Raw genomic sequence first — 26,373 nt, forward strand, 5'->3', positions numbered from 1 at the left:
TGGTGATTCAATACACTTCAGTCACAATGTTACTCCATTTAATCTGGCTGATGATATCTACCTTTCATACTGGTAAATATGAAATGGAAGAACATACATCCTATTATTATCCATAAGGTATTTCCATGAAATATTGTGTTTTTAAAAATCGACCTGTCTATCTAGGGACCTCTGAGGATTGAGTTACACCATTTCATGATAGAATTCTGGATTTAGAAGACACGGTCACTCTCTCCTGCAACTACTCTGTCTCTACAAGCCAAGAAACCTCTACTGGTATCAACAGTACTCCAGCTCACCTCCACAGCTTCTTATCATGGATTATTCAGAGAAAATACCAGGGTTGACTTTTAAGCACAAGAGAGAAAGAATAGAGTTTCATCTGGAGATGTCCTCTGCTGCAGTGACAGACTCTGCTGTGTACTACTGTGCTGTGAGGTCCACAGTGACAGGAAACTGCAGAACCTACTACAAAAACCTTTGGAGGGTCTATCAAGAATCCAGAGACAACGCGATGTTAACCCACATCCACTAGAGGGCAGTATTCACATTCTAATGTCATCGGCTGCTTGTTGAAGAAAAACACGTGGGACAGGTTGACAAGCCAGCTTCCTACAACTGCTGATGTTTCTGACGTCACCGCCAACACTACAATAACACATCTTCATCTGCACTCCAACTACACAAACTAGCTGTGCCAATGCTTCGTGTTTTAAACCTTCTGTTATTGAGACAATTATTGTAGTGACCCCAAGCGGATGGACCGCAGTATTACAACTTGTTCTGCCCAAAGGATCATGGGAGTGGGAGATTGTTATGACCCATGTCGTATTTCCACGTGTCCACATGTTCTCTTCATGTTGGGGTGTGTTTGGGGGTTCGACCCGGACTAAGTAGAAGACCAGGTACTGACTGTCTGACTGTAGGACCGTGACTTGGACTAACGTGTCCTGTTGTGACCTCGGGGGGTCTTGGGAAGTGCTGAGTTCTGTCTCGTTGCTAATTAAAAGAGCAGTCCCGGGCTCGGACGGTGTACGGGACACGGGGATCGCCATGAAGGTGAAATCTCTGCCTCACGACGTCTTCTTCCACGCCAGCTCACCACATTCTGCCGAAATGCTCTACAGCGCCACAGGTGGTCATTCCTGGCTGTGGCCATCAAACTGTACAACTGCTCCCTCAGAGGGTCAGACACTCGGGGGTAATGGCCACTGGACTGCCCCTCACCTGTTTCACCCTGCCGGGGGGTGTTTGTGCTGTGGTGGTGTGCTGCGCTAGTGCAGTATAGATAGGCTGGTATGTGCTCCATGCTTGTTGATGTATTTTGTTCTTATTTCTATTTCTTATTGTATCTGTTATTTCTATTTGTTTCTGTTTTCTTGTTTCTATTTGTTTCTGTTTTCTTGTTATCTTGTATCTTGTTAGTTTCTAGTTTTTTCTTACTGGAGCGTGAGTGTCTGTAGTAGAACCCAATTTCCCCTCGGGACGAATAAAGTGTTCTGGTTCTGGTTCTGGTTCTGATTAATAAAATGTGATAATTAAAAAAAAAACACTTTTGTAGCAACAAAACATTCATGTTCGGTCCAAATCTGAGTGAGTTGAAATTCTGCTCTCAACAAAATCAGTAACAGGCCATTGTGTTGTAGAAGTCATCCAGGTTTTATGAGAGATTTAACTGGACTGAGAATAAAACCCCATTAAATCCAACACCGTCTCCCACACAAAGCAGCCATATGAGATGAATGGAGTAAATGAAGGCAGCAGCAGCAGCAGCAGCAGAAGAGCCATGTGGACATGCAGTAAAACAGCTGCTAGTGGGTCTAGTGAAGGACACAGAGGTTGGCTGGCATGTGAGGAGTAGTGAGGAGGTTGGTGTGAACAGTGGGTGAATAGGAGGAGCCAGACACACTATGAGGGGAGGACGTTAGCAGGAAGGACTGGTAAAGTCCACAGTGCAACTAAAGAGACAGCTGAACTAACAGCAGCATGCTGCTCCATCTCATCTGGTTCCTTTCTGTACTAACAGGTGAGTCTGCTGTCACCATGACAACCTGCTGCACACTGACTCTGACCATACAGGCTGACAAGCAGACACACACATTTACCATCACCAGCAGGCTCAATATGGACAACAACCAACACACAAAGCCCACACTAACTCACTGAATTACCACCACGACACCTTTTCTCTGCAGCACCTTCTTGGATATTTCCACATCTTATAGGTGGTAGTTTGGAAGAAGATTTAGATGATGATAAAACACCTTTTATTCTCTTATTTACATGAATAGGAACAGTTTTCATCACGTTATGAAGAGTTTCTCCACTGTCTTCTCCTCCAACCCTCATGGACAATGTCAGTCTAATAGCTTCATTTTCTCTACTTGTTTCCAGGGATGATAGCTGGACAGCACAGCATCTCTCCTGAAAAACAGGAAGTCAATGGAAGAGAAGGAGAATCTGTCCCCCTGACATGCTCTTACCAGACCAGTGATGCTGGTGTTGTACTTTACTGGTTCAGAAAACATCCTAACCAGGCACCTCAGTTTATCCTCTTTAAAGGAGCCGGGACAGCGAGCACATGGGGAAACATCCCTGATCCTCGTTACCAAACCATAACATCTCACATGTCAACTAAACTCACCATAACAGATGTAACCCTGGCAGACACTGCTCTCTACTACTGTGTTCTGGTACGCACAGTGACAGATAGTCTGGGAAGACCCACAGTGATAGAAAGTCTAGAAGAGTCTTTACAAAAACTTGGAGCCAGATATCTCAGTCTTCTTCAGAGCGAAGGGAAGTGGTGATCAAACCACAGCTTTCTCTCAGATGGATTCTGCTAACTTGTGTTAATTCGTGTTAATTAATGTTAATTCATGTTAATTCGTGTTAATTCATGTTAATTCATGTTAATTCCTGTTAATTCATGTTAATTCATGCTTTATCACAGTCACTTTTTCTTTTCATGCTTATTTCCATTCACTGAACAATTGAAATGTGAACCTCAAAAACTGTTGTTTACTCTCCAGATTAATTATGAAGTGTGATGTTAAAGATATTAGTACTTGTTAGTAATTAGTATTAGTACTGAGTAGAAGCAGAATACTTCACAACTGCTATCAGTACACATTTACTGACATGCTGCAGTACCACACTAGACAAACACAGTTACGTGTATTTATGTTCACATTACTTTACTGGAATATTACATTTTCTTTCCCTCACACACACACACACACACACACACACACACACACACACACACACACACACACACACACACACACACACACACACACACACACACACACACACACGCACACACACACACACACACAGAGTTCTCTTAGAGACCTGCATTTATTCTGACAGGCTGTTAATTAATGAAGTTTAATGAAGTTTAATGAAACGTTTTCTGGCACAGGATCCAAATGCTCTACACCAGACTCCACCAGTCACACAAACAACCACACACAAAGACCCACAATGTAGTTATTACAATCACAATGATCTCACACACGATCACAAGTCCCACAAATACATGAGTCTGACAAGTAACCACAGTCACACAACCCTCACAGTGGTCACAACCCAGCTGTATCATTGTATCCCAGTCCTTTGTGGACACCGTGTTTGTACTCTGTGTTTAGAAGGGTGGAGTGGGGGCGCTGCACCACCCCTCTGGAAGTTCTTTCCAGTGGCGTGTCGTCCACTAAGGGCGCTAGGGCGCCGCCTTACCTACAGTTCCAATTGGAAAATAAGTATTGTAACAAATTATTTTTTAAATTGTGGTGCCGTGTGTGTATAAAATTCAATTGTTATATTTACATAAAGCATGCATTATCATGGAACAGTGTGATAACTGATGAAAAAACATTGCTTGCAACCTGGGGCGCCGTAATGTGGAGGGGGGTTAGGATGATGCCAAGGGCCCAGCACGGACAGGGGCCCTTCAGAGAACACTATTATTATTTTTATTATTATCGTGAGTAAGTGAATGTACTTAAAATTATAATTGTATGTATTAAAAAGTTACAAATGAAACAAGCTTGTGTTTTGTTTCTCCATTTTTGGCCAAATTACCAGGATGGATTGGCCTTATTTCCCCCCTCTCTCTGTGCATTGCATGGCTCAGTCAGTCTTACAGAGCGCGCTAGCCTAGAACAGTTGACTCCAGTAGAATAACGTTAGGTGAAGAGATGGAGAGATGTCGTCCAAACCATATGAACTTGGATTATGTGGCCATGATGAGAGCAGTGACGCTGCCGACCCTGGGGTTTTTCTCGGACTAGTGGATTTTAATGTGATAGAAGGGAGAGCAGCAGAGAGATAAAGTGATAGAAGGGAGAGCAGCAGAGATAAAGTGATAGAAGGGAGAACAGCAGAGCTATAAAGTGATAGAAGGGAGAGAACAGCAGAGATAAAGTGATAGAAGGGAGAGCAACAGAGAGATAAAGTGATAGAAGGGAGAGCAACAGTGAGATAAAGTGATAGAAGGGAGAGCAGCAGAGAGATAAAGCGATAGAAGGGAGAGCAGCAGAGAGATAAAGTGATAGAAGGGAGAGCAGCAGAGATAAAGTGATAGAAGGGAGAACAGCAGAGAGATAAAGTGATAGAAGGGAGAGCAGCAGAGAGATAAAGTGATAGAAGGGAGAGCAGCAGAGAGATAATGTGATAGAAGGGAGAGCAGCAGAGATAAAGTGATAGAAGGGAGAACAGCAGAGCTATAAAGTGATAGAAGGGAGAGAGCAGCAGAGATAAAGTGATAGAAGGGAGAACAGCAGAGAGATAAAGTGATAGAAGGGAGAGCAGCAGAGAGATAAAGTGATAGAAGGGAGAGCAGCAGAGAGATAAAGTGATAGAAGGGAGAGCAGCAGAGAGATAAAGTGATAGAAGGGAGAGCAGCAGAGAGATAAAGTGATGGAAGGGAGAACAGCAGAGAGATAAAGTGATAGAAGGGAGAGCAGCAGAGAGATAAAGTGATAGAAGGGAGAACAGCAGAGCTATAAAGTGATAGAAGGGAGAGAGCAGCAGAGATAAAGTGATAGAAGGGAGAGCAGCAGAGAGATAAAGTGATAGAAGGGAGAGCAGCAGAGAGATAAAGTGATAGAAGGGAGAACAGCAGAGAGATAAAGTGATAGAAGGGAGAACAGCAGAGAGATAAAGTGATAGAAGGGAGAACAGCAGAGAGATAAAGTGATAGAAGGGAGAGCAGCAGAGAGAGAAAGTGATAGAAGGGAGAGCAGCAGAGAGATAAAGTGATAGAAGGGAGAACAGCAGAGAGATATAGTGATAGAAGGGAGAGCAGCAGAGAGATAAAGTGATAGAAGGGAGAGCAGCAGAGAGATAAAGTGATAGAAGGGAGAACAGCAGAGAGATAAAGTGATAGAAGGGAGAGCAGCAGAGAGATAAAGTGATAGAAGGGAGAACAGCAGAGAGATAAAGTGATAGAAGGGAGAGCAGCAGAGAGATAAAGTGATAGAAGGGAGAACAGCAGAGAGATAAAGTGATAGAAGGGAGAGCAGCAGAGAGATAAAGTGATAGAAGGGAGAACAGCAGAGAGATAAAGTGATAGAAGGGAGAACAGCAGAGAGATAATGTGATAGAAGGAAGAGCAGCAGAGAGATAAAGTGATAGAAGGGAGAGCAGCAGAGAGATAAAGTGATAGAAGGGAGAACAGCAGAGAGATAAAGTGATAGAAGGGAGAACAGCAGAGAGATAAAGTGATAGAAGGGAGAGCAGCAGAGAGATAAAGTGATAGAAGGGTGAACAGCAGAGAGATAAAGTGATAGAAGGGAGAACAGCAGAGAGATAAATTGATAGAAGGGAGAACAGCAGAGAGATAAAGTGATAGAAGGGAGAGCAGCAGAGAGATAAAGTGATAGAAGGGAGAACAGCAGAGAGATAAAGTGATAGAAGGGAGAACAGCAGAGAGATAAAGTGATAGAAGGGAGAGCAGCAGAGAGATAAAGTGATAGAAGGGAGAACAGCAGAGAGATAAAGTGATAGAAGGGAGAGCAGCAGAGCTATAAAGTGATAGAAGGGAGAGCAGCAGAGAGATAAAGTGATAGAAGGGAGAGCAGCAGAGAGATAAAGTGATAGCGCAGGCTTACGACGATGCAAAACCAGTGACTCTGTAGTCAGCAAGGAATCTCTGTGTGTCCCTGAGCAGACCAACAGCTACATCTAACTGCATTTCAGATGACTGCATAAGTTAGCTGACATGCTGGATCTTTGCTAGAATTTCATACCACACAACCGAGCAAACAGAACAACGGTATGAGCCCACTTCTTCTGCCAAAGACTGAGCTTCAATCCTGATGTTTCCATCAGAGGCCTTATCCCTCACCTCCAAGAGGGCCTCCCTTACCTCTGCAGCCTGATAGCGTAGAGCCTCTACACTTTTGATTCTGCTCTCCCACCTAGTTTCTGCCCAGGACTTCACACTAATTGTAACATGTTTTTTCAGGATTGCCCATCTCTGAACACTTGCTGAAAAAAGGACATAGTTCTTTTGGAGGTATCCAAAGTAACTAATTGCATCTGTGGAGGCTTTGGCTGCATCAGAAACAACTAAGTTCAGGGTATTTGCCCCACAGTGCACAAAAAAGGCTTGGGGATTGACTTCTAAGTGTCTGGCCTGTACACCCTTGTGTTTCCCACACATGTTCGATCCATTATCGTAAGCCTGACCTCTGCAGTCACCAAAGGGGAGATTGTGTTCATTTAACTTTTTGAGTATGAGGTTTGTCAAATTTTCACCAGTGCTTTCGTCTGCCACAAGAAAACCAATGAAATGTTCCTTGATCTCTGGCATGTCACTGAAACAGACTATTTGAATGATTGCAGACATTTGTTCTTGGTGGCTTCAATCTGAGGTGCAATCTAATATGATTGAGAAGTATTTGGCTGGTTTGATTTCGGTCACAATTTCTTCCATTACTTTGCTACTCATTGCTGCAATTAGTTCATTCTGAACAGTTTCCCCTATGTAATGTGGATGATATCCAACTGCACTTTGCACCCTTGCAATATGTTGCTGTATTACAGGATGAAACTTAGCAAGACGTTCCACCTCTTTCAAAAAGTTACCGTTGTCTGGCTGGTACAATGCGTCACTTGATCCTCTTAAAGTGAGGTTTCTCTGTGCTAGAGATTGGCTAATGGCCACTAAATGAGTAAGAACATCCTTCTAACACCTCTTCTCAGCCTCTAGTAGTAACATGTCCTGCCTGTCTATAGTCTTCCCCTTTTTGAGACGCAACTCTAAATCCTTCCAGGCTGCCATATGCTTGGTGTGTTCAGGAGAACTCTCATGGCTTTTCAAGATAGATTGTGCATTCTTCCAATCACTTCCCCCCCATTTGACTAAATTATACTCTTTTGGAGAAAACAATTTGCAGCAAAAATAAAAAAGTGCATTGCTTTTGGGGGAATAAGTTAACCAGCTTCTACTCATTTTCTCACCATTTACCAATGTTCAAAATAAGTAGTGGTGGTGGCATGCACTGCTATCTTCTCTTTTGGGGAAGGTGTAGTCAGATTTAGGCTATAGTGGACCTTTGCTTACAACATCAGCTCTTACTGTGTCTGATAAGACAGAGGGCCAGTCAGCTGGGTTAGAAGGTGGAGCTTGGCTGGCAGCTGGGACAGGAGGTGGGTGGGTGAGGTCTGTTTCAGGTACAGCCTGAGTAGAAGGACCTTCAAGTAGACATAAGACACTACAAATGTCCTGCAATGTCACACATGACATGATATAACACAGTGTAGACTATGAAACATTATTTTTCTCTTACCAGCAGTAGTAGGACAAACTTCAGTAGAAGGACCTGGCTCAGGATCCCCTCGAGTAGAAGGACCTGGCTCAGGGTCCCTTTGAGTAGAAGGACCTGGGTCAGGGTCCTTTTGAGTAGAAGGACCTTCAAACAGACATACAGTATAAGATAATGTATAATAATCAGAAAACCTTTACCTAAAATGGACATACTGGACATCTGCAATGTCACACAAATAACACAGTATTTTGAACCATTACTCACCAACAGCAGTAGTTGGAGACACTTGGGGAGGTGGGTGGGGACCCACTAAGAAATTTCAACAAAGCTCCTACAGGAATACAGAAGCCAAGGTTAAAAATGAACCCTATATACTTGCCAATGGAAGGTAAATTTAGCCATTGTCGAGTAAATTGAAGCACTAGGTAACATTTTTATCTTAAAATAACAGTTTCAGAATTATTTGGATGGGACACTGCCTTGTACTAGGGAGAACTGAGCCCCTATCCTTCCCACTCACTACCCCCAATGCCTGGTTGTAGGACTACAGTATGTAACTTTAAGCCAATTTTCGCGAGTGAATGGAAGTCAATGGAGTGTAGTTTCACAAGCATCCACTGGGCGGCGCCAGTCCCCTACAAATCGCCTAAAATCTAGACGTTCTATAGTGTTGTTTTAAGACCACTCGCCATTCTGTCTGGTTAAAAAAAAACCCAGCTTGGCTAGTTATGCTAGTCACTGTTGCAGTTTTATGCACCAAACGGGTACTTTGGCCTTGCTCTCTGTATCTCCGCTAAATTACCTAGCTAGCTAGCACTAGCTAGATACGAGGGGACAGAAAGTAGGCAGGCGGGCTTTTCAAAGTCCAGACCGCCGTCTGCAAGTCATCCTTGCACAGGGGCCATGCTAATCTTCTCTAGCATAACTTGATTTCAGGCAAACAATGCCATTTCCCATAATAAATGACCCTTCCTGCCATATTTCTACATACAGTTAATGTTACTTCTATTATTACTGCACACTAGGCTACTAGCTATAACTTAAGTTAATACTGATGATGATGGATGGTAGCTAAATCTAGCTGGCTAGCTAGCTAACAACGTTGCTGCTTAGCCAGTTGTGCTAACCACTAACTAAATAATGAAATTCAAGGACATACAAGCCTCTACTTTGGCCTTGTTTTTCTTCATCTTCTTTTTTACATTTTCTTTTTTGGGCGCCAGAGGGGTACTGCCTACACGACATATTTGAGATGACCGTTGTGTTGACAATCTAGCCCAGCCCAGCCCACACCCCAGTCAGGTGACTGGTGAAATTAGGTGATTCGCCAGAAATTATTCAATCATCTCTGCAGACACCTCATTTCACCAGTCACAGCGTTTATCTTGGACATTGAGCAACACGGCGATTATTATATGTTAATTTTTTTATTATTATTTTAACCGTTTCAGGGCCCTACCGTTGTTTCGGGGCCCTACCGTTGTTTCGGGGCCCTAGGCGACTGCCTATTTCGCCTATACGACGGGCCGGCTATGCTCGTGAATGATGTGGTGGCAGTTTTATTAGTCACACCATTTTCAAGACCTATGTTCGGCATTTCACTTGTTTAGCTGTGACAGTTTCCACAGCATCTGTTGAAAGGTACATTTTTAGCACTTAAAATAATAAAATGTATTCCGGGAATACAACGGGACAGACACGACTCACAGGATTGGCCTCCATTGTCAAAGGACATTCTGGTGGATTTAAAAGCCAAAGGAGTGCTCTATGACGTGTGATCGACCGCTTCATCTAGACAAAGGAGAATGGATTTTGTCTTCAAATAGACAACACTGGTGAGTCAAATGTTTTCGTTTTTTTTTTTTTTTTTTGTATAGTTACTTCAAACCCAGCAACACACACCGAAAAAGACTGGTTCATCTCAAAGACCATGTACCACACAACCAAAAAAGCAGTCTGGTGTATGCCGTACAATGCAATGAGGAGTGCACTGACCTGTACATAGGAGAAACCAAACAACCACTACACAAACGGATGGCCCAACACAGAAGGCCAAACTCCTCAGGACAAGACTCAGCAGTCTATCTACACCTAATGGAGAAGACACACTCCTTCCAGGACAGCAACGTACACATTTTGGACAGAGAAGATAGATGGTTTGAAAGAGGGGTGAAGGAAGCCATCTATGCCAAACTGGAAAACCATCCCTCAACAGAGGAGGAGGTCTGCTACACCACCTATCTCCCACTTACAATGCCGTCCTTTCATCTCTACCCAGGAGACTCAAGAAGCCTAGCCTCCAAGAACAACAGTCAGTCACTAACGGCTCCAACCACTCTCATGACCACTGAACAATGAAGTCGAGACTAACACCCCCAACCACCGTCGCTGCTAAACATGCATATCAACAGCTCCGATGGCGACGGGCGCGGCTGGACATCGGAGCACAGGAGAGCCACGCATATCTATGGTTCTGTTAGTGATGGGCGTTGGTAAACATCAGGACACAAAGAGCCATGGACATCTATAGCTCTGACAACGACACCAAAGAGGATAAATGCTGAGTCTCATCAGCAGCCAGTCAGACTAGCTTGGTCTAGTCAGAAAGGCACGAACTGAGGAAGCCTCTTGGATGAGAGGCGAACCGTCTTCACGGATATATACCAAGTCCAGTTGCACTTGATTCAACTCCTTTGGAGAACCATGACCTGGATTAATGAGAACATTCACAGACAAACTGTAAAAAGCAGTAAAAGGGGGAAGTTTGTCCCTGAAACATCTCAGTTCAGCTTTCTTATGAAATAACTCTTCAGTTTGCAGACAGCATATTACTGCACATTTACCAAAACACTCTTTCAGGACAATTCCAGAGACTGTAATCAAATACATCCTCCTGTTTAGCATCACCTCTGATGTGTTTTACCCTGTGTAACGTCTACATGGGAATCAAACACGTGTCTCTTCCTTTTCTCATCTGTCTTGCCTTTCAGAAACCACCACAGAGTTTCTGTCGGGGCTTTTCTCTCCGTGTGGGTTTCATACATATCATAACATCTGCTGTGGCGACCCCTGAGAAACAGGGGACAAGCTGAAAGAAGAAGTGGGGTTCATACACACCATGGGGACTGAATGTTCAGACGGAGCTCAGCAGAAACCTCCCCATGTCCTTCCATTGGTAAGAGCCTGGAAGGGTCCTCATTTCACCCAGACTCGTCAGAGAAAGCAGCTCTTTGTCTTGGTTAAATATTCCCTGCTGGTTAAATGGTAGAATAACTGCTGAACACAAACGTTGTTAAGATCCGTCGTGTTTTACTGAGTAGAAACATTTCAAGTCCTGTGTTTTTTAAACCTTGAAATTCAACATCTAGGCTGTGCTGATAATTCACTCCGTGTCACACAGGACAGTCCAGATATTACAATAGATCATGTCCATTTAATTAGAGACGTCTGCTGAAGGAGGGTTTTTGTAGGGGGCTTTAATACTGTGAATAACATCGTCGGTGAGCCCATCCGTCTAACAGTCCAACCAAAAGGTAAGGAAAGACTTTTTTCTGTATGTTGGTTTATTTATTCAGCTGAGAACAGGGGAAATAATTGTTTTTTTTTATTTTAAACGTTTAGTTGCCGGGTTAGTCCTGGTTGAGATAGCAGAATAGGACATGAAACTCTAAAGTCAAGAAACAGGAGAGGTATCAATAGACCACCTTATAATAGCCTCAACATTCTGTAATCATTTTGGAAACTTGAAATATCTCCAGTTACACAGCCCCCAAATAATGTGAATTTAATCAGAGACTTGATAACCTGTTGGATTCCTGCTTTAAACTTATTATGTACATTGAAACAAAAAGTTCTGACAGAAGTGACACAGAGACAATGATCATGGATGAATGATGGAGAAGTGATGGATGGTTGTACATGTTGTCTGGTCAGCAAGGCCAGTCTCTCAGAGCTGATTGTGCTGCTTTATTTTCAAGTGAACTTCTGTGAGGAAGAGGTGTGTGGATGTAAGTGATTCCACAGAAAGTAGAGACGGGGAAAGTGGTTTGTTCGCTGTTTGTCTTTTTGGGCTGGAGAGTAAAATGACTCTTTTGCTGTGCAGAATATATCAGGCCCAACTCGCGGTGCTGCTGGTGAACGGGTTGAGAGGGTTGCTCGTCAAAGCCCTGCTTTTAAATGTTCTGCTCACTGTCCAAGTGTTGGTCTCTAGAGTTCGATCCAGATCCAACATCCCCAAAACCTCCACACGGCTCCAAACCTACGTTATGGTACTTTCCTGAGTCCTGTTCAACAAATGTGTTCATCCGCTTTGACCTGGAGTTTATCACCATGTCTAATATTGACGGGATCGCTCAGTGAAGTCTTCTCATTTTATCAAGCAAGTATTTAATTTCCCAGCAGTCCTTCTGAAAGTACCAATGTCCTCTGAGCAAATACACTTATATGGATGCAGTAGATATTAATATATCAACAAATAATAAAAAGTAGTGGGTTTAATCCAAAGGGACTTTAACAGGATGTAACTGGTCAGTGGCTAAAAGTTCTGCTGAGCGGTTCTGCATCAAACGGTGCAGAACATTTCAAGTTCTTTTAAGAACCCACATGTACATGTGGGTAATCAGGCTGTGTGTGAGTGGTGGCTGTGTCGTGTGGGTTCACAGCTTCTCAGGGGAAGAATGTGTTTTTCCTGATGTGATTGTGACTCCGGTCGAGATCATTTGTCAAACTGGCGTCAGTATCATTTGTCTGTATTAGTCAGTTGCTTATTTCAGGTCTGTAAATAATGCTGTGTGTCTGCAGGATGGCCAATAACACAGCATTGTTGCTTTTGTTGTCTAAAGTGATAATGAGAAGTGGTCAGCTGAAATGTCTCCTAAAATGAGGTGTGAAATGTTTCAGGGAGTATTATGTAAAACCAGTCTTGGGTTGATGTTGTACTTTACATTACCACACAGCTCAGTGTGCTGACTCTCAGCTGGGTTCTTAAACACGGTGGTTTACATACGTCAGCAGATATCACGGTAATGGTATTTTCCATATCATCCTACAGTCTGTAGTTCATGTCGTGTCTGTAGATAATATTGTCTGTGGTTGGTGTTTTGTGTCGGTAGTTAAAGCCACCGTCACTGATGCAGTCATTTCATGTAAAGCACTTTCAGTCCTGTGGTTAAAAATGCACAGGACCTCACTGCTTCCAGTAAGAAGCTGGTTAAGGAAATGGGTTGTCATGGCCTCTGATATTGTGTGTCTGTAGTTATTGTGTTGTGCATGTAGGTAATGTTGCATGCTGTAGGCCGGCACAGCAGATGAAACCACATTTTAACTGAAAAGCCAAACCTGCAGATTACGATCTGGAAGCAGCTTCCGTTTCCAAGAAACACTTCAACAAGTGTTCTTGTTGGTCTCAGCTGACAGTGCTCTGTGTGGAGTGATCATGCGTCTGTACAACACATTACTCTGTGCCTTTTTTGTTTTATCCGTTTCTCATTAGCATTCAAATTATTTTACTTTGATTAAATCTAAAATAATTCACATGAGTTGTTTTCAAAAAAACTGGTCAGCTAAATCAATCGCTCCAAGACCAACAGGACAAACACAGCCTTCTTGAGGACGTGATGGACGAAATTAAAGCCCTAAGGGAGCTGAGCAACGAGAGGGATGATAAAACTGTCCTTCTAGAAGACCGCATGGATGACCTGGAACAATACACGAGATGAACGACAGTATTGTCTGTGGTTTGGAGGTTAACTGACAGTATGCCGCATCACTGAGACCGGATCTATACGGCGGAGAACTCAACGACCAGGAAGTGATGTGTGTGGAGAACCAGGTGACCACTTTCCTGCAAGACAAGGGACTTGTAATAGAAACACAACATGGAAGCATGTCCCCCTCTCCCTTACACAACACAACCCTGTTTAGCAGCCTTTAAAAACCAACTGGGGACATTTTACACATCTCTAAAATGTATGAAAAACAGAAATGCCCAACAATCATTCTGTACTATAGAACAATTTAAACTAATTTAACCCCTGGAAAATTCTATTGTCATTATTTTATTGTATTTAAACTTTTTTTAAAGATTTTTTTATTTACTTTATTTTGTTTTATTCTATTTTATTTGTTTTATTTTGTATTATTTTATTTTATTTACTTGGTTTTATTTTATTTTTATTTATTTTTTTATTTGTTTTGTCTCTTTCTAATTTACTATTCCTGTTTCCTTGTTTTGTTCTCATTGTCTTTGACGTGTTTGTGTTTACTGTTGTTAGCCTGCTCTGTTGTTATACAGTATACTGGCATTGCCGATGTGTTTGTATGTTGAAGACTTTAATAAAACAATATTTAAAAAAGATATAGGGATGATGAAGAGTTGTGTTAACTGTTAAAGTTTTACTTTTCTTTAAATATTCCCAATTACATTCTTTCCCCTTTCGTTTTCCTTCATATGACACCGAGTGATATTAGGGTTGTTTTTATATGTAGAAATTATTTTATTGACATATTTTTTTCTACTTTCTTCTTCCTTTTGTAATGTATAGTAGCTGAATTAACTAAGAGTAGTTGATCAGGGGTAGGGACAAAATAAGTGTACACTTCCTCCTACTCATTATCAAACATGTGACAAGGAATCTGATGTATAAGGAGATTTATTCGTTGAGTTTGATGTGTGGATTTGTTGATCACTTCAGATTACTGGCAATGGATTATCTGTATGTGATATCCTGCTTGTTCACTCATCCATCATCTAGTGAGTCTCCAAATCATTGACGGTGTTGCATGAGTTTAAATTCATAGACTGACAACATGACCACCGACCAGCAAAGACTCCAAACCCCAGTGTCATTACAGAAGATAAAATGAGCATTTCTAGAATATCATACATGATTATAGAGATGATCTGATGAATAGAGGGCAGTCAGAAAAGTTTATTTGCTTTATTTCCTGTAATTTCAAATGCATATATAACAAGTTATAGAGAACCATGTGATTGAGGGTTTTCATTGCAACCCAACGCCACACCAGTAAATGTGAATGTTCATGTAGGTTTCATAAAACACACATATACATTTTCACAGCACTAAATTGTGTATGAATGAAACGAAGAGCCACCTGCTGGTAAACATCTGATGGGATGCTGCCCTCTGCTGGATATTTTGCTGATCTCTATCACCTCTAGATGAACTTGTTCAATTTGCTTTTGTGAGGTTTTTTCTTCCTGCTTTGTTTAAATGAATTTTCAACACAATGACAACCAATTTAAAAACCATCTGAAAACAACGCACTTTAATCTCTTTTGGCATTATTTATCAACAAACAGCTGCTGATCAGTCAAAGTACCAGGCACAAGTTAGCTGAATATAATATCGAACCTCTATTTGAGTCTTTAACACAAGATATCTTGCAGAACTGTTCGGGTATGGGTTTAGTGTGACAGTCAGAACTATGGCAGAGTTGGTGCCTTGTTTCTTGAGCTACACAAGGAATTTAAACCCAGTCCCTTCAATTGTACTAGGCAGTTTCCAATTGTCCAGTCTGATGATGCAGTTCCTTCATTAATCCAGATGCACTATGAAATTTATTCAATGATCACTGCCTATCCATCATCCACCAAATTGCATCATATAAAACTAGGAAATAAAAATCAGACTCTTGCCCTCAGAAGACTCTGTAGAAAATTTGAATGACAATAGAAGGTCAACAAGTCTGAATTAGCACATAATGCCTTTAAAACCAAATATTAATTTACCTGAAGGCAGCTAAGGATGCGAGATCAGCATAATTCTCTGAACTAATATCAAGAATAACCACAATCCTAACGTTTTCTTTAGGGTAATTGATTCTGTTATTAATGGTTCTTCCACTTCTCGTCTTCTCCACATAAGTGCTGCCTTTGACACAGTCGATTACAAAATCCTCTTACATCATTTAGAGACTTGGGTTGGCATCAAGGGCTTGGCTCTTAGTTTATTACACTCTTAACTCACCAAAAGAACCTTTTCTGTTGTTCTGGGTAACATTGCTCCCTAGATGGCTCAGTTGAGTTATGGTGTCCATCAAGGCTCAGTTCTTGGCCCCCTTATCTTTTCTATATACATGCTGCCCCTTGGCCAGGTCATTCAAAATCATGACGTACTTTACCATTTTTATGCGGATGACCCTCAGTTATACATGCCACTAAAATCCACAGATCCTGGCGCCCTAGCAAATCTCACAGCTTGACCCTCTGGCATTAAATCCTGGATGTCCGAAAATGTCCATAAAATCCCGTCAGCACTTTTGTAACTAATCTTGGTGGTCTGTCAAGTAGTTTTAAGAAGGCTGCTAGGAATCCTGGGGTAACATTCAATGCTAACGTCGGTTTTGATAATCAAATAAAACATGTTTAGTCATGCTTTCTCCAACTCAAGACAATATCCAAAATTAGGTCATTTTTGTCAATTGCCGATCTGCAAAAAGTTGTACATGTTTTTATCTATTCTCAGATTGAATATTGTAAAGCACTTTATTCTGGTATCAGGGCTCCCTCCACCATCTGCAGTTGGTACAAAATGCCACTGCTCGGCTCATTACCAGGTCAAAGAGGCATGACCATATCAGTCCTGTAATTGCTTCCATACACTGACTCCCTGATACATGTTGAATTGATTTTAAAATTGTATTGCTCCGGTTTAAGGCTTTAAATACATTTCTAATACATTTCTAATATTCCGACATACATTTCTAATTTATTGACCTGGTAAACATCCTCTCGACAATTAAGATCTACAGATGGAGCCCTGCTGGTTATTCCAAGGTCTCGGTTTTTTTACAAAGAGTGATTGGGCTTTTACTAATAGAACACCCACAATATGGAACCCTCTTCCTATTGAACTAAGACAAACCAGGTCTGTAGTTGTTTTTTTGTTTTTGTTTTTTTATCTCATCATAAAGCTTTTGTTTTTATGAAAGCTTTTACAAAAGATTTATATCTTAGACATCATTCCCACCAAGCTGCTCCAGGAGGTATTTTCACTTATCAGCCCTGTTATTCTGCAAATTTTTCATATTTCTCTGGCCTCTGTTTTTTTTCCACATAGTTTTAAGCATGCCATTGTTCAACCATTGCTGGAGAAACCTTATTTAGATCCCCTGTCCTTAAGTAACTACAAACCAATCTCCAAGTTGTCTTTTCTATTTGTTTATATTATTTTTATTTTTACTGTTAGTTATTTGGTCTTACTCTTATTTTTGCCTTGTCTGGTTTTATTTCCTTGTGAAGCACTTTGTAACATTGTTTTAGAAAAGTGTTATATAAATAAAGTTATTATTATTAATGGGGTGCTTGATTGATCATGATTCATTTAAATCATTGCATGCTGCCTGATGAATAAGGTTTGGTTGAAACTTGTCTCTTACTCAGTGCCATGCCTTCTTGTGCTCTTTACTTTTTCTTTTAGTGGACGTACAACCAAAAAAAAAAAAGTTCTCCCTGTGAACCTTTCTTCATCATTAAACTTCAGTCATACTGCAAAGCAGCTCATTTTCTGTTTTGTAAAAAAGAAGTGAACCTGTAGGATCTCCCTTGACACATTTTAAAAATAGAGAACCAGGGAAGTGTTTTCTTTTCTAAAGAATGAGACTGTGATGTAGATGTATAGGGTCATGCCCCAAATAGAGGTCACAGGTGAAGCGTGGTGTGGAGAATACAGGCCAACGGGTCACCGGAGGCACGATGTTGGTGAGAAACTGTTGTGCCTACTTCCTGCACGTCACAGTGCAACTTACTTTTAAGCTATGTGTCTGTAGAATGAGCATTTCTACTGGCTGATCATGAAGGGAGCTGAATGGTGACGGGCTGCCCAATCCAATCCATCTGCAGGGAGTCAGATACGCCGGATGTCTTTTCACATGTTCCTCCTCCGTCCAGCAGGAGATGATGACCTCGTACTGGAGTTAATTTTTAACACAAGCATGGCAGCAACATGGATTTGGGTCAGTATCTTTTGTAAATGACAGTTTATCAGAGGCCAGTACTTTGTAGAAGAGCAGATGGAGAATGTTTTACCATAAGGAGTGCTGGACCAAGTTAAATGTTAGTATTGCTAAACGTAATCTAGTGCTGGTTGTTCTGGCAACAGAAGCAGCAAGTGCACTGGTCAAAGACAGCAGAAGCAGTGAGGCTAGCAGTAGTGGTTTTACTGGTAATATCAGCAGGGGATAATACTAGTAGTCATAGTACCCATGCTAATTAAAGGGTGTACAGGGCATGATAGGTCTTACCCACATAACCATCAATAGTGGTGATGGTAGTGGTCCCATTGGGGAGGGTATTGTACAACTATTAACCACACCTAAATACTTATAAAGGACCCAGTCACAGAGGAAATGTTGTATACAGCTTATGTAACTTAACCATCTCTAGTCTAATAGTACTAAAACAGACAATCTGAGTGGAAGTCCTCCACAACGTCCTCATTCATCAACACGTTGACATGCATCATACTTGTAACAGAATGATGGTGTCGTGATATTTTGGGAATAGCAAACAAGTTGTATATGAACATTTAGTCCGTGAGAGGTGGTGGATGATATAATGTCATAGTGAAGAGTGCTAATCCTATGTGTCTTGGTAGAAACAGTGTCTGTGGTAGCTTGCTGCAGAGATGAGGAAGGTTTTTGTGCTGGACTGGAGCAGTGTGGCCGTCTGCTGCAGTTGACAAGCTCACCTTTGGACCAGGAATCAGTTGAAAAGTTCAGCTAAGTGAGTTATTTCTGTCCTACTGGTCATCTTACCCAGACTGAAATATAGTCAGGCTCAGGGGACAATAAACTTCTGCTTTAACTTCAGTTTTAGGGAGTCCGAATATGGACGGGCGCTGGGGAAATGTTGAGCTGGGGACATATCGTCATGTGGGGAAAGTGGAGTGAAGTTTGACTCCTGCAGACTGGAGAAGTGCTTTTGTTTTTATTGTTCTTTCCATGTGATGGCTTCTATGAGCGTTTGATGGAGGGTCAGTATTTGTCACAGTCAGTGATGTCGTGTGAATAGTCAGGGGACAAGCTTCACTTTGGCAGAGGGACAAAACTGATTGTGGACACTGGTAAGTCCAAAAACTACAGACAAATTGCAACGACTTTCTGTTTTGACACATCAGACGTTCCTTATATTTGAGGTGGCGTCAAATAAAATGAAAACAGATGAACATTAACATGGACACCTGTGGTAAAACTGGTTTTAAGAGATCAAGATTATGTCATGGAAGAACCAACAGGCACAAAATAAATCCAAGTTAATTCATAAAACATATTCATAAGACTTAGAAATTCCTATCACTGCACTTAGCATGAGAAAATATAGAAATACATAAGAGATAAACATTTAAGATATATATATATATATATATATATATATATATATATATATATATATATATATACACACACACACACTAAAGTGTTTCTTAGTTGTCGGGTATAAACCTGCTTATTATAAACTGCAGCAAGTTACACATGTATACAAATGAGACAAAAAACCTGATGTGGAAAATATTTTGTAAAAGAAAAAAGATTTCATGTATTTTACAATTTGCATGTTTTAACTGATGCTTAAGAGGACATGTGGACAGAACACGTGGCTTTTCATGGACTCAGACCTTTGACCTTTTCCTGCATGTGATTATGTTTGGTTGGGTTGGTTTATGAAGTGGATTTTGTAAACATAGTGGACTTTAGAGGCTGGTGGTGTAGGTGGTGTAAGCGGTACTGGGAACACTGGGAGCCCTGGAAGAGTTGCAGAATATTTAGTCTCCAGTGGCGAGTCAGAGTCGTGTGTTGGAGCCCTAAAACATGTGGGGGACAGAAGGTTCATGTGTGTGGGGGTGATAAATGCTGGGTTTGACATGGATGAAGCTCTGAATGAACTGCTGGATGTGGTGGGGTTGATGCTGAGGAAATGTCTCATCTCTTGTTAAATTCTCTTTGTGTTTGTTTCATTTCATGTGGATAATGTTGGCTTGGTTTCATGCCGATGAGCAGAGCAGGTAGCTTGACATGGGCTACAGGAGCAACTTTGGTCCTGGAGCCAAACTGCTGGTAGAAACACGTCAGTAGAATGACCAGTGTGTTTACTGGTACAGAAAGCTTTGTGGCCAGTAATAATCCAGGGGATTGGTTTTGTTTTCATGATTATTTGTTGAGGGTACAAGACAACTGACCTTGTCATGGGTAGTTGAGGAGACCTTGGTTTTCAGTTAGCAGTCAAACACGGTGTGTGGGGAGGAGGTGCTGATAACATGACTTTTGGAGCCGGGACCCAGTTGTTTGTCATATCTGGTAAGTTGAATAAGAGGGAAAAGCCAGTTATTATACACAAGTCAGGTTTTTTAACAACAATATGTAGAAGAAGATGATCTTTTAACCAGTCCCATTCTGGTTGGTGTCTGAAGAGGTTTGTAAGCCCATCAGTTTAAATGTAGCGGGGGGGGGGAGACGACTGGTCAAACAGGGAGAATATTTGGGGAGGCCTCTGGAGGTTTATCATGAGACTCGTTACCATGAGAGAAACAAACCAAAGCATAAAGATGATGTGTGCTTCTGGAGGCCAGAGTGAGGATGAAGCCATGAAGGGCTGATGAAGGCTGGACCTCACGCTACATCATTTTACACCAAAAACAATATTGCAGATGACAAAGGCACAAGATGGAAACGAGCCCATCTGAAGCTGGCAGGTGTTGCTGTAATCTTACTTGTACTGTTACTGTAACTACAGTAACAGTACAAGTAAGTACTTCTGTTAGACTGAATCAACAGGGCAGACATATTCTGCAAGCTGATGCTTTTGTTGAGTCACGTCAGTATCAGACAGACGGAGATAGCGCCACATCTAATCCCACAGCAGGCAGGTTAAGAATGAAATGAAGTGTGTTGATAATCTACTGTAATATATTCTACCAACAGCTTACATGTGTCTTGTTGTGGTTAGTTGGACATGTAGGGTTAAGAGTTTGCAGGGAGGACGGATGATAAATAAAGGGGAAAGGAGACTTGAGTGTTCAAAAGGCTTGTTGAAGGCTGGTGGTTATTGATCAGGTCTCAGTCATTGTGTGTCGACCTACAACAAAATCATCTTTGGCCGTGGAGCAAAGTTGACTATTGACTCCAATAAGTTTAAATTCAACATTCACTAAAACAATATGACACTAATGGTTATAACTTAGGTTTGTTAAAAACTAACAGAACAACATGACAGGAAGACAGGAATCCAAAGATTCTCACTATATATATGTATATGTATATGTATATGTATATATATATGTTAGTGTGAAAGGCTCCAGCCAATAAGAGGTCAGGTAAATCCCCTCCTTCTCTTTCTGATGACGAGAGCTGAACAACAGCAACAAGAAACAGAAATGATGCTGACTGAGGTGAATTGTCTCCATGGTGAAAGTCCTCATGTTCCACTTCTTACTGACATCTTGAATGGTGGACATGCTAATGCTCCACTGTCACCTGACTGGACTTGTGCTATGCTAGCTTTGAGAATGCAGTGTCCCACATTGTTTTATTAATGATTTAATTATTTCTACATTCTGACGTCCCCGTACAACCACTACCGAGTAAATTAAACACACAAATGTGGTTTCATGTTGTCTTTATGCTGCTCAAACGTCTCTGTCCATAAACGCCGTGTCCACAAGACCTGATTCCACTTTCTTTGATGGGTTTCATGTGATTACTGACAAGAGCTTCCATTTCCTCATGTGTGGAAAATATCATGTTTATAAGATATAAAACCTGTTTGCATGGAAAACAGACAAATGAACAAGTAAACAGAAAGACAAACAAAACATTTGCTGGTCATAAATTGCTGACTATCCTGTAAACCTATCCTAATCTGCTCTGATTTATTTTTACTTTAAATAAGATGTAAAAGTTGATTGGGTAAATATAAGGTTGGCATGGTAATGTAGGACTAGCATTAAAAAAGAAAAACACTGTACAGTTTTCCCTGTACTCATAACCGGTGACGTCATACTGATTATCTGTGCCACCTCCAACCTTAACTGCCAGCCCATTATCACGTGGCTCGTTTTGGATTTGGTTATTCTCAGTTATGCAAACTCAAGCACTTTGTACCTTTCTTAAGGAGCACTATCGTATAATAATAATAAGAATAATCCATCCATCCATTCTCCAAACCGCTCATCCTGCTCTCAGGGTCACGGGGTGCTGGAGCCTATCCCAGCAGTCATTGGGCGGCAGGCGGGGAGACACCCTGGACAGGCCGCCAGGCCGTCACAGGGTCAATATATAACAATATAATAGTCTCAATAATTAAGTTGTTTTGTTTTTCTTTTCTACAGAGGATAATTATGAGCCTTCCTACTACCTTCTAAGTGTCTCTAACGACACACAGGCCTGCCTGGCGGCAGATTTCACCTCCTACAAGGCAACCCAAGACGTGTTTGGTGATGCAGCTGAGGCCACCAGACCTGACGAGGACTCCTTCTACAGCCAGGTGGCGCTGTTTCCCCCTGGAACGCTTAACTGCACAGGTGACTTCACCAAGATGCATATTGTACATTCTTGATAGCATCGTGTCAAAACCATGTTCACTTAAAGCCTCACCTAACTTGCTGACAGTTAATCAAGTGTCCTGACTTTTCAGAACCAGAGGAGACATGTGATGCTGACATTTTTGAGCCAGGTATGGACCCCACTGATACCATCACACACCTTTATATGACCCATCTAAACCATGTTTACACTGCAGGCACTTCCACTGTTGTTCTCACATGTGACCTTTAGGACTGACTGTCTGCATTATTTATAACAATACATAATAAATAATAATACACTTTATTTATATCACACCTTCCTGAACAACATCACAAGGTGACTTACACAACAGGATAAAATAATGCACATAGTGACCTTACATTTTATATTATTTATTTACATATTTTATATATATTTACAAGTTGATGGGGTCAGTTTTGTGTATGCAGGCATCATGAGTCTCTCTGCAGTTGTTGCTGTGATAAAGACATAGACATGCATACACATGCTACCTGGAGCCAAAATTACAAGCTGCAGACTTCATAGAACAACAACAACAACAACAACAACAACAACAACAACAATTTAGTTTTGTATAGCACCTTTCAAGGAACCCAATGACACTTTACACTAGATAAGAACAATAAAAAAGATTAAAACAAAGATTAAAAGTCTACAGACCATAGGCCTTAGTAAAAAGGTAGGTTTCAGTAGTCTTTTAAACTTGTCCAAAGAAGCAGTGTTGTGGATCTCTGCTGGAATATAGTTCCAAAGGGTGGAGGCTGCCACACTAAAGGCTCTGGCCCCCAAAGTCCACAGGTTGGTGTGGGGGATGGAAAGCAAGCCCGTGTCTGCAGACTGCAGATTCTGTGACAGAATATAGAGGTTGAGGAGGTCTGATAGGTCCTGAGTGGTAAGGGCATGGAGGGCTTCATCGGTGAGGAGGAGGAGGATTTGATAGGAAAGTCAGGATTTGACCAGGAGCCAGTGAAGGTGGACAAGGGTGGGAGTGATGTGTTGCCAGGACTTGGTGTGGGTGAGCACCCTGGCAGCTGAATTCTGCACATACTGAAGCCTGTCGGGCTTTGCTAGGTCCTCCAGACAGGACTCCTTTGCAATAATCCAGGTGGGGGGTGATGAAGGCATGGATGAGGGTCTTCTCTATTGAGTCTGAGACTAGTGTCCGGAGTCTGGAGATGTTTTTGAGGTGAAAGAAAGCAGATTTGGTGACAAGTTTGATGTGTGACTGGAATGAGAGGGTGGAGTCCAGAATGACACCAAGGTTGCTGACCTCTGGGGATGGGCAGATGGAGCAGCCATCCACGTCGAGGAGAAGATCGACAGCCCTCCTTCCTTTACACCTTGCATTAACATGCATTGTTCCTCATCCAGATCATATATCCAGACACACATCACATGTTAATGTCAGGTGTAAATGGAGCTACTGCCAGAAATCAGATTTGAGCTGCCAGTGTGAACATAAGCTAAGCTACAGCCTCCGTCCCTCTGGGATGAAGGACAGATTTGTGTACTGGTGCTCACCCTGCTCAGTCAGAATGGATATGCTTTCACCACATTGTGTAAAGGTTTGACTCTATCGTGTGGTCTCCGTTTCCAGATGAGAAGGTGAACTTCCTGGCCCTGGTCATGCAAGGCCTGAGACTGGTCTTCATCAAGACCGTTGTCTTCAACGTTCTCATGATGCTTCAGCTGTGGAGGAGCTACACCCAGTAGACAGGTAAGACATGTGTTTAATGTATTGTTCTGTCCTGTTTCTTCTGTCTGTCTCTGGCCTCTTTCTCACGGGGAACCTGCAACACTGCCAGCTTTAATTATCTGGGTAACGAAGCGGTTTTCATCATCCACACCTGTAGGTCTCTTTGGGAAAAACTCCATGTTGAGTCTGTTCCCATGGGACATGACAGATAGATGATGATGATGATGATGATGATGATGATGATGTAAGGTGGATATTGGTGTAGTCCACCACAGATAGTGTTAGTAGTGTATGTTGGAGACAATATAACTTTTGTTTCATATCTTTTAGATGGAAGCCACGGCGCCCTCTCTCCATGATGCTGAGGACATGAACCAGTTCTCCATGTCCACACCTCCTTTGGAAGGATTGACCCTTGACCTCCTCCCCCGTTGCTTGTAATGTTGGTGATACTGGTGTGGACATAGGAGCTTGTTTTGCTGTTAGAATCCAGTTGTCCTGGACAGGAGTCTCAGCTGAACATGTGCAGTGCAGATGTTAAATGTAATTATTGGTGCAGATGTGCAGACCCTCCTAAAGACCTCCTCCTCATGTTCCTTCTGTAGTGAAGAAACACCAAGCCAGCAGCACAGCCGCTCTGCTGTACTCAGCCTCACACCTAAAGCCTTCATCCCCCCTTCCTCACATGGCACATGGCATGGCTGGAAAGATGCCAGCACCACATCTTGTACGGCACATGTACATGTACATGTATTGTGATGTGTGTTGTACAGTGTTGTGTTGTTACCTCTGTTCAGTAGCAGTGTGTCACTTTTTAAATGTTTTATATCTTAAACATCTACCAATAAACAGGAGGAGTAACACCAGGAGTCACTGTGTTCATTACACATGTCTACTGTCTCACTGTCTATTATCCCTCTGTCTGTCTCTCTGTTTCTCTAAATCTGTCTGTCTCTACTTATGTTTGTCTGTCTCTCTCTACCTTCCTGTCTGTCTCTCTCTACCTTCCTGTCTGTCTCTCTCTACCTTCATGTCTGTCTGTCTCTCTACCTTCCTGTCTGTCTCTCTGTTTCTCTTGATCTGTCTGTCTCTACTTATGTTTGTCTGTCTCTCTCTGCCTTCCTGTCTGTCTCTCTCTACCTTCATGTCTGTCTCTCTCTACCTTCATGTCTGTCTCTCCACCTTCCTGTCTGTCTGTCTCTCTACCTTCATGTCTGTCTCTCTACCTTCCTGTCTGTCTCTCTGTGTGTTCAGGTCAGGGCACTGCATAGCAGGACAACATAATGATGTGTATGGTCACAGCAGGTCAACATGAGTGTTAACAGCATCTCCATCAACAATAAGAAATAACTGTCGCACAACATAATCTGCTAAAGCAACAACAATACTGTTTTGTATTGTTTTTTATGATTTTCCCCTTTCTTCCGCTTGTCTAGAGCCTCTTATATCCACGATCTCACTCTTTCGGTCACTACCCAAAGCTCATGACCATAGGTGAGGGTTGGGAGGAAGACTGACTGGTAAATTGAGAGCTTTGTCTTCCGGCTCAGCTCCCTCTTCACCACAACGGTCCGGTACAACGTCCACATTACTGCTGATGCTGCACCAACCCACCTGTCAATCTCCCGCTCCATCCTACCCTCACTCCTGAACAAGACCCAGAGATACTTGAACTCCTTCACTTGAGACCACAACTCACAGCTGCAAACCGCCCCAGTGCAGGCTGGAGGTCACGTTCTGATGAAGCCAACAAAACCACTTCATCTGAGAAGAGCAGAGATGCAGTCCTGAGGTTCCCAAAACGGACACACTCCTCACCTTGGCTGCACCTTGAGGTCCTGTCCATGAATATCTCAAACAGCATCGGAGACAAGGGACAACCTTGGTGGAGTCCTCCACCCACCAAAACGTGTTGGAGAGCAGGATAAGTGGTTTGGATCATGGATGGATGGATGTGATATGTCCTTCTACTATATTACAGGATGTCACATGTGCTTTTATCTGAGCTTGCTGCTTAGTTTTAGTTGCAGTTTAAACACACCAGTGAATGAATGAATAAATGGAGAGATGAACAGATGGTGAATGTGTTTTACTGTTCATGTCATACCACTTCCTTTACCAAGAGCTGCACTACACAAAACACATGACACCGAGCACCAAGATGTTGTTATGTCACCTCCACTAACACACACACACACACACACACACACACACACACACACACACACACACACACACACACACACACACACACACACACACACACACACACTCACACACACACACACTCACACACACACACACACACATATGGTGGTGTTGAACTCTGGTAATGGA

The 26,373-nt window shown here is 42.1% G+C and overlaps 1 protein-coding gene across 1 annotated transcript in view; it reads left to right on the forward strand.

Annotated features, from left to right (window-relative positions):
- The window catches only part of LOC130123577 (T cell receptor alpha chain MC.7.G5-like), a gene marked incomplete at its 5' end in the record, with an annotated part of 74,536 nt that extends 49,644 nt beyond the window's left edge, over positions 1 to 24,892 (forward strand). Inside the window, 5 exons of the mRNA XM_056292792.1 lie at positions 18,811 to 18,862; positions 22,124 to 22,315; positions 22,429 to 22,467; positions 23,938 to 24,057; positions 24,367 to 24,892. Of these exons, the coding sequence (XP_056148767.1) occupies positions 18,811 to 18,862; positions 22,124 to 22,315; positions 22,429 to 22,467; positions 23,938 to 24,053 (399 nt within the window). The remainder of the gene's footprint in view (positions 1 to 18,810; positions 18,863 to 22,123; positions 22,316 to 22,428; positions 22,468 to 23,937; positions 24,058 to 24,366) is intronic.
- Positions 24,893 to 26,373: the final 1,481 nt, after the last annotated feature.

Source organism: Lampris incognitus, chromosome 14 (assembly GCF_029633865.1).
Source record: "Lampris incognitus isolate fLamInc1 chromosome 14, fLamInc1.hap2, whole genome shotgun sequence".
NCBI lineage: Eukaryota > Metazoa > Chordata > Actinopteri > Lampriformes > Lampridae > Lampris > Lampris incognitus.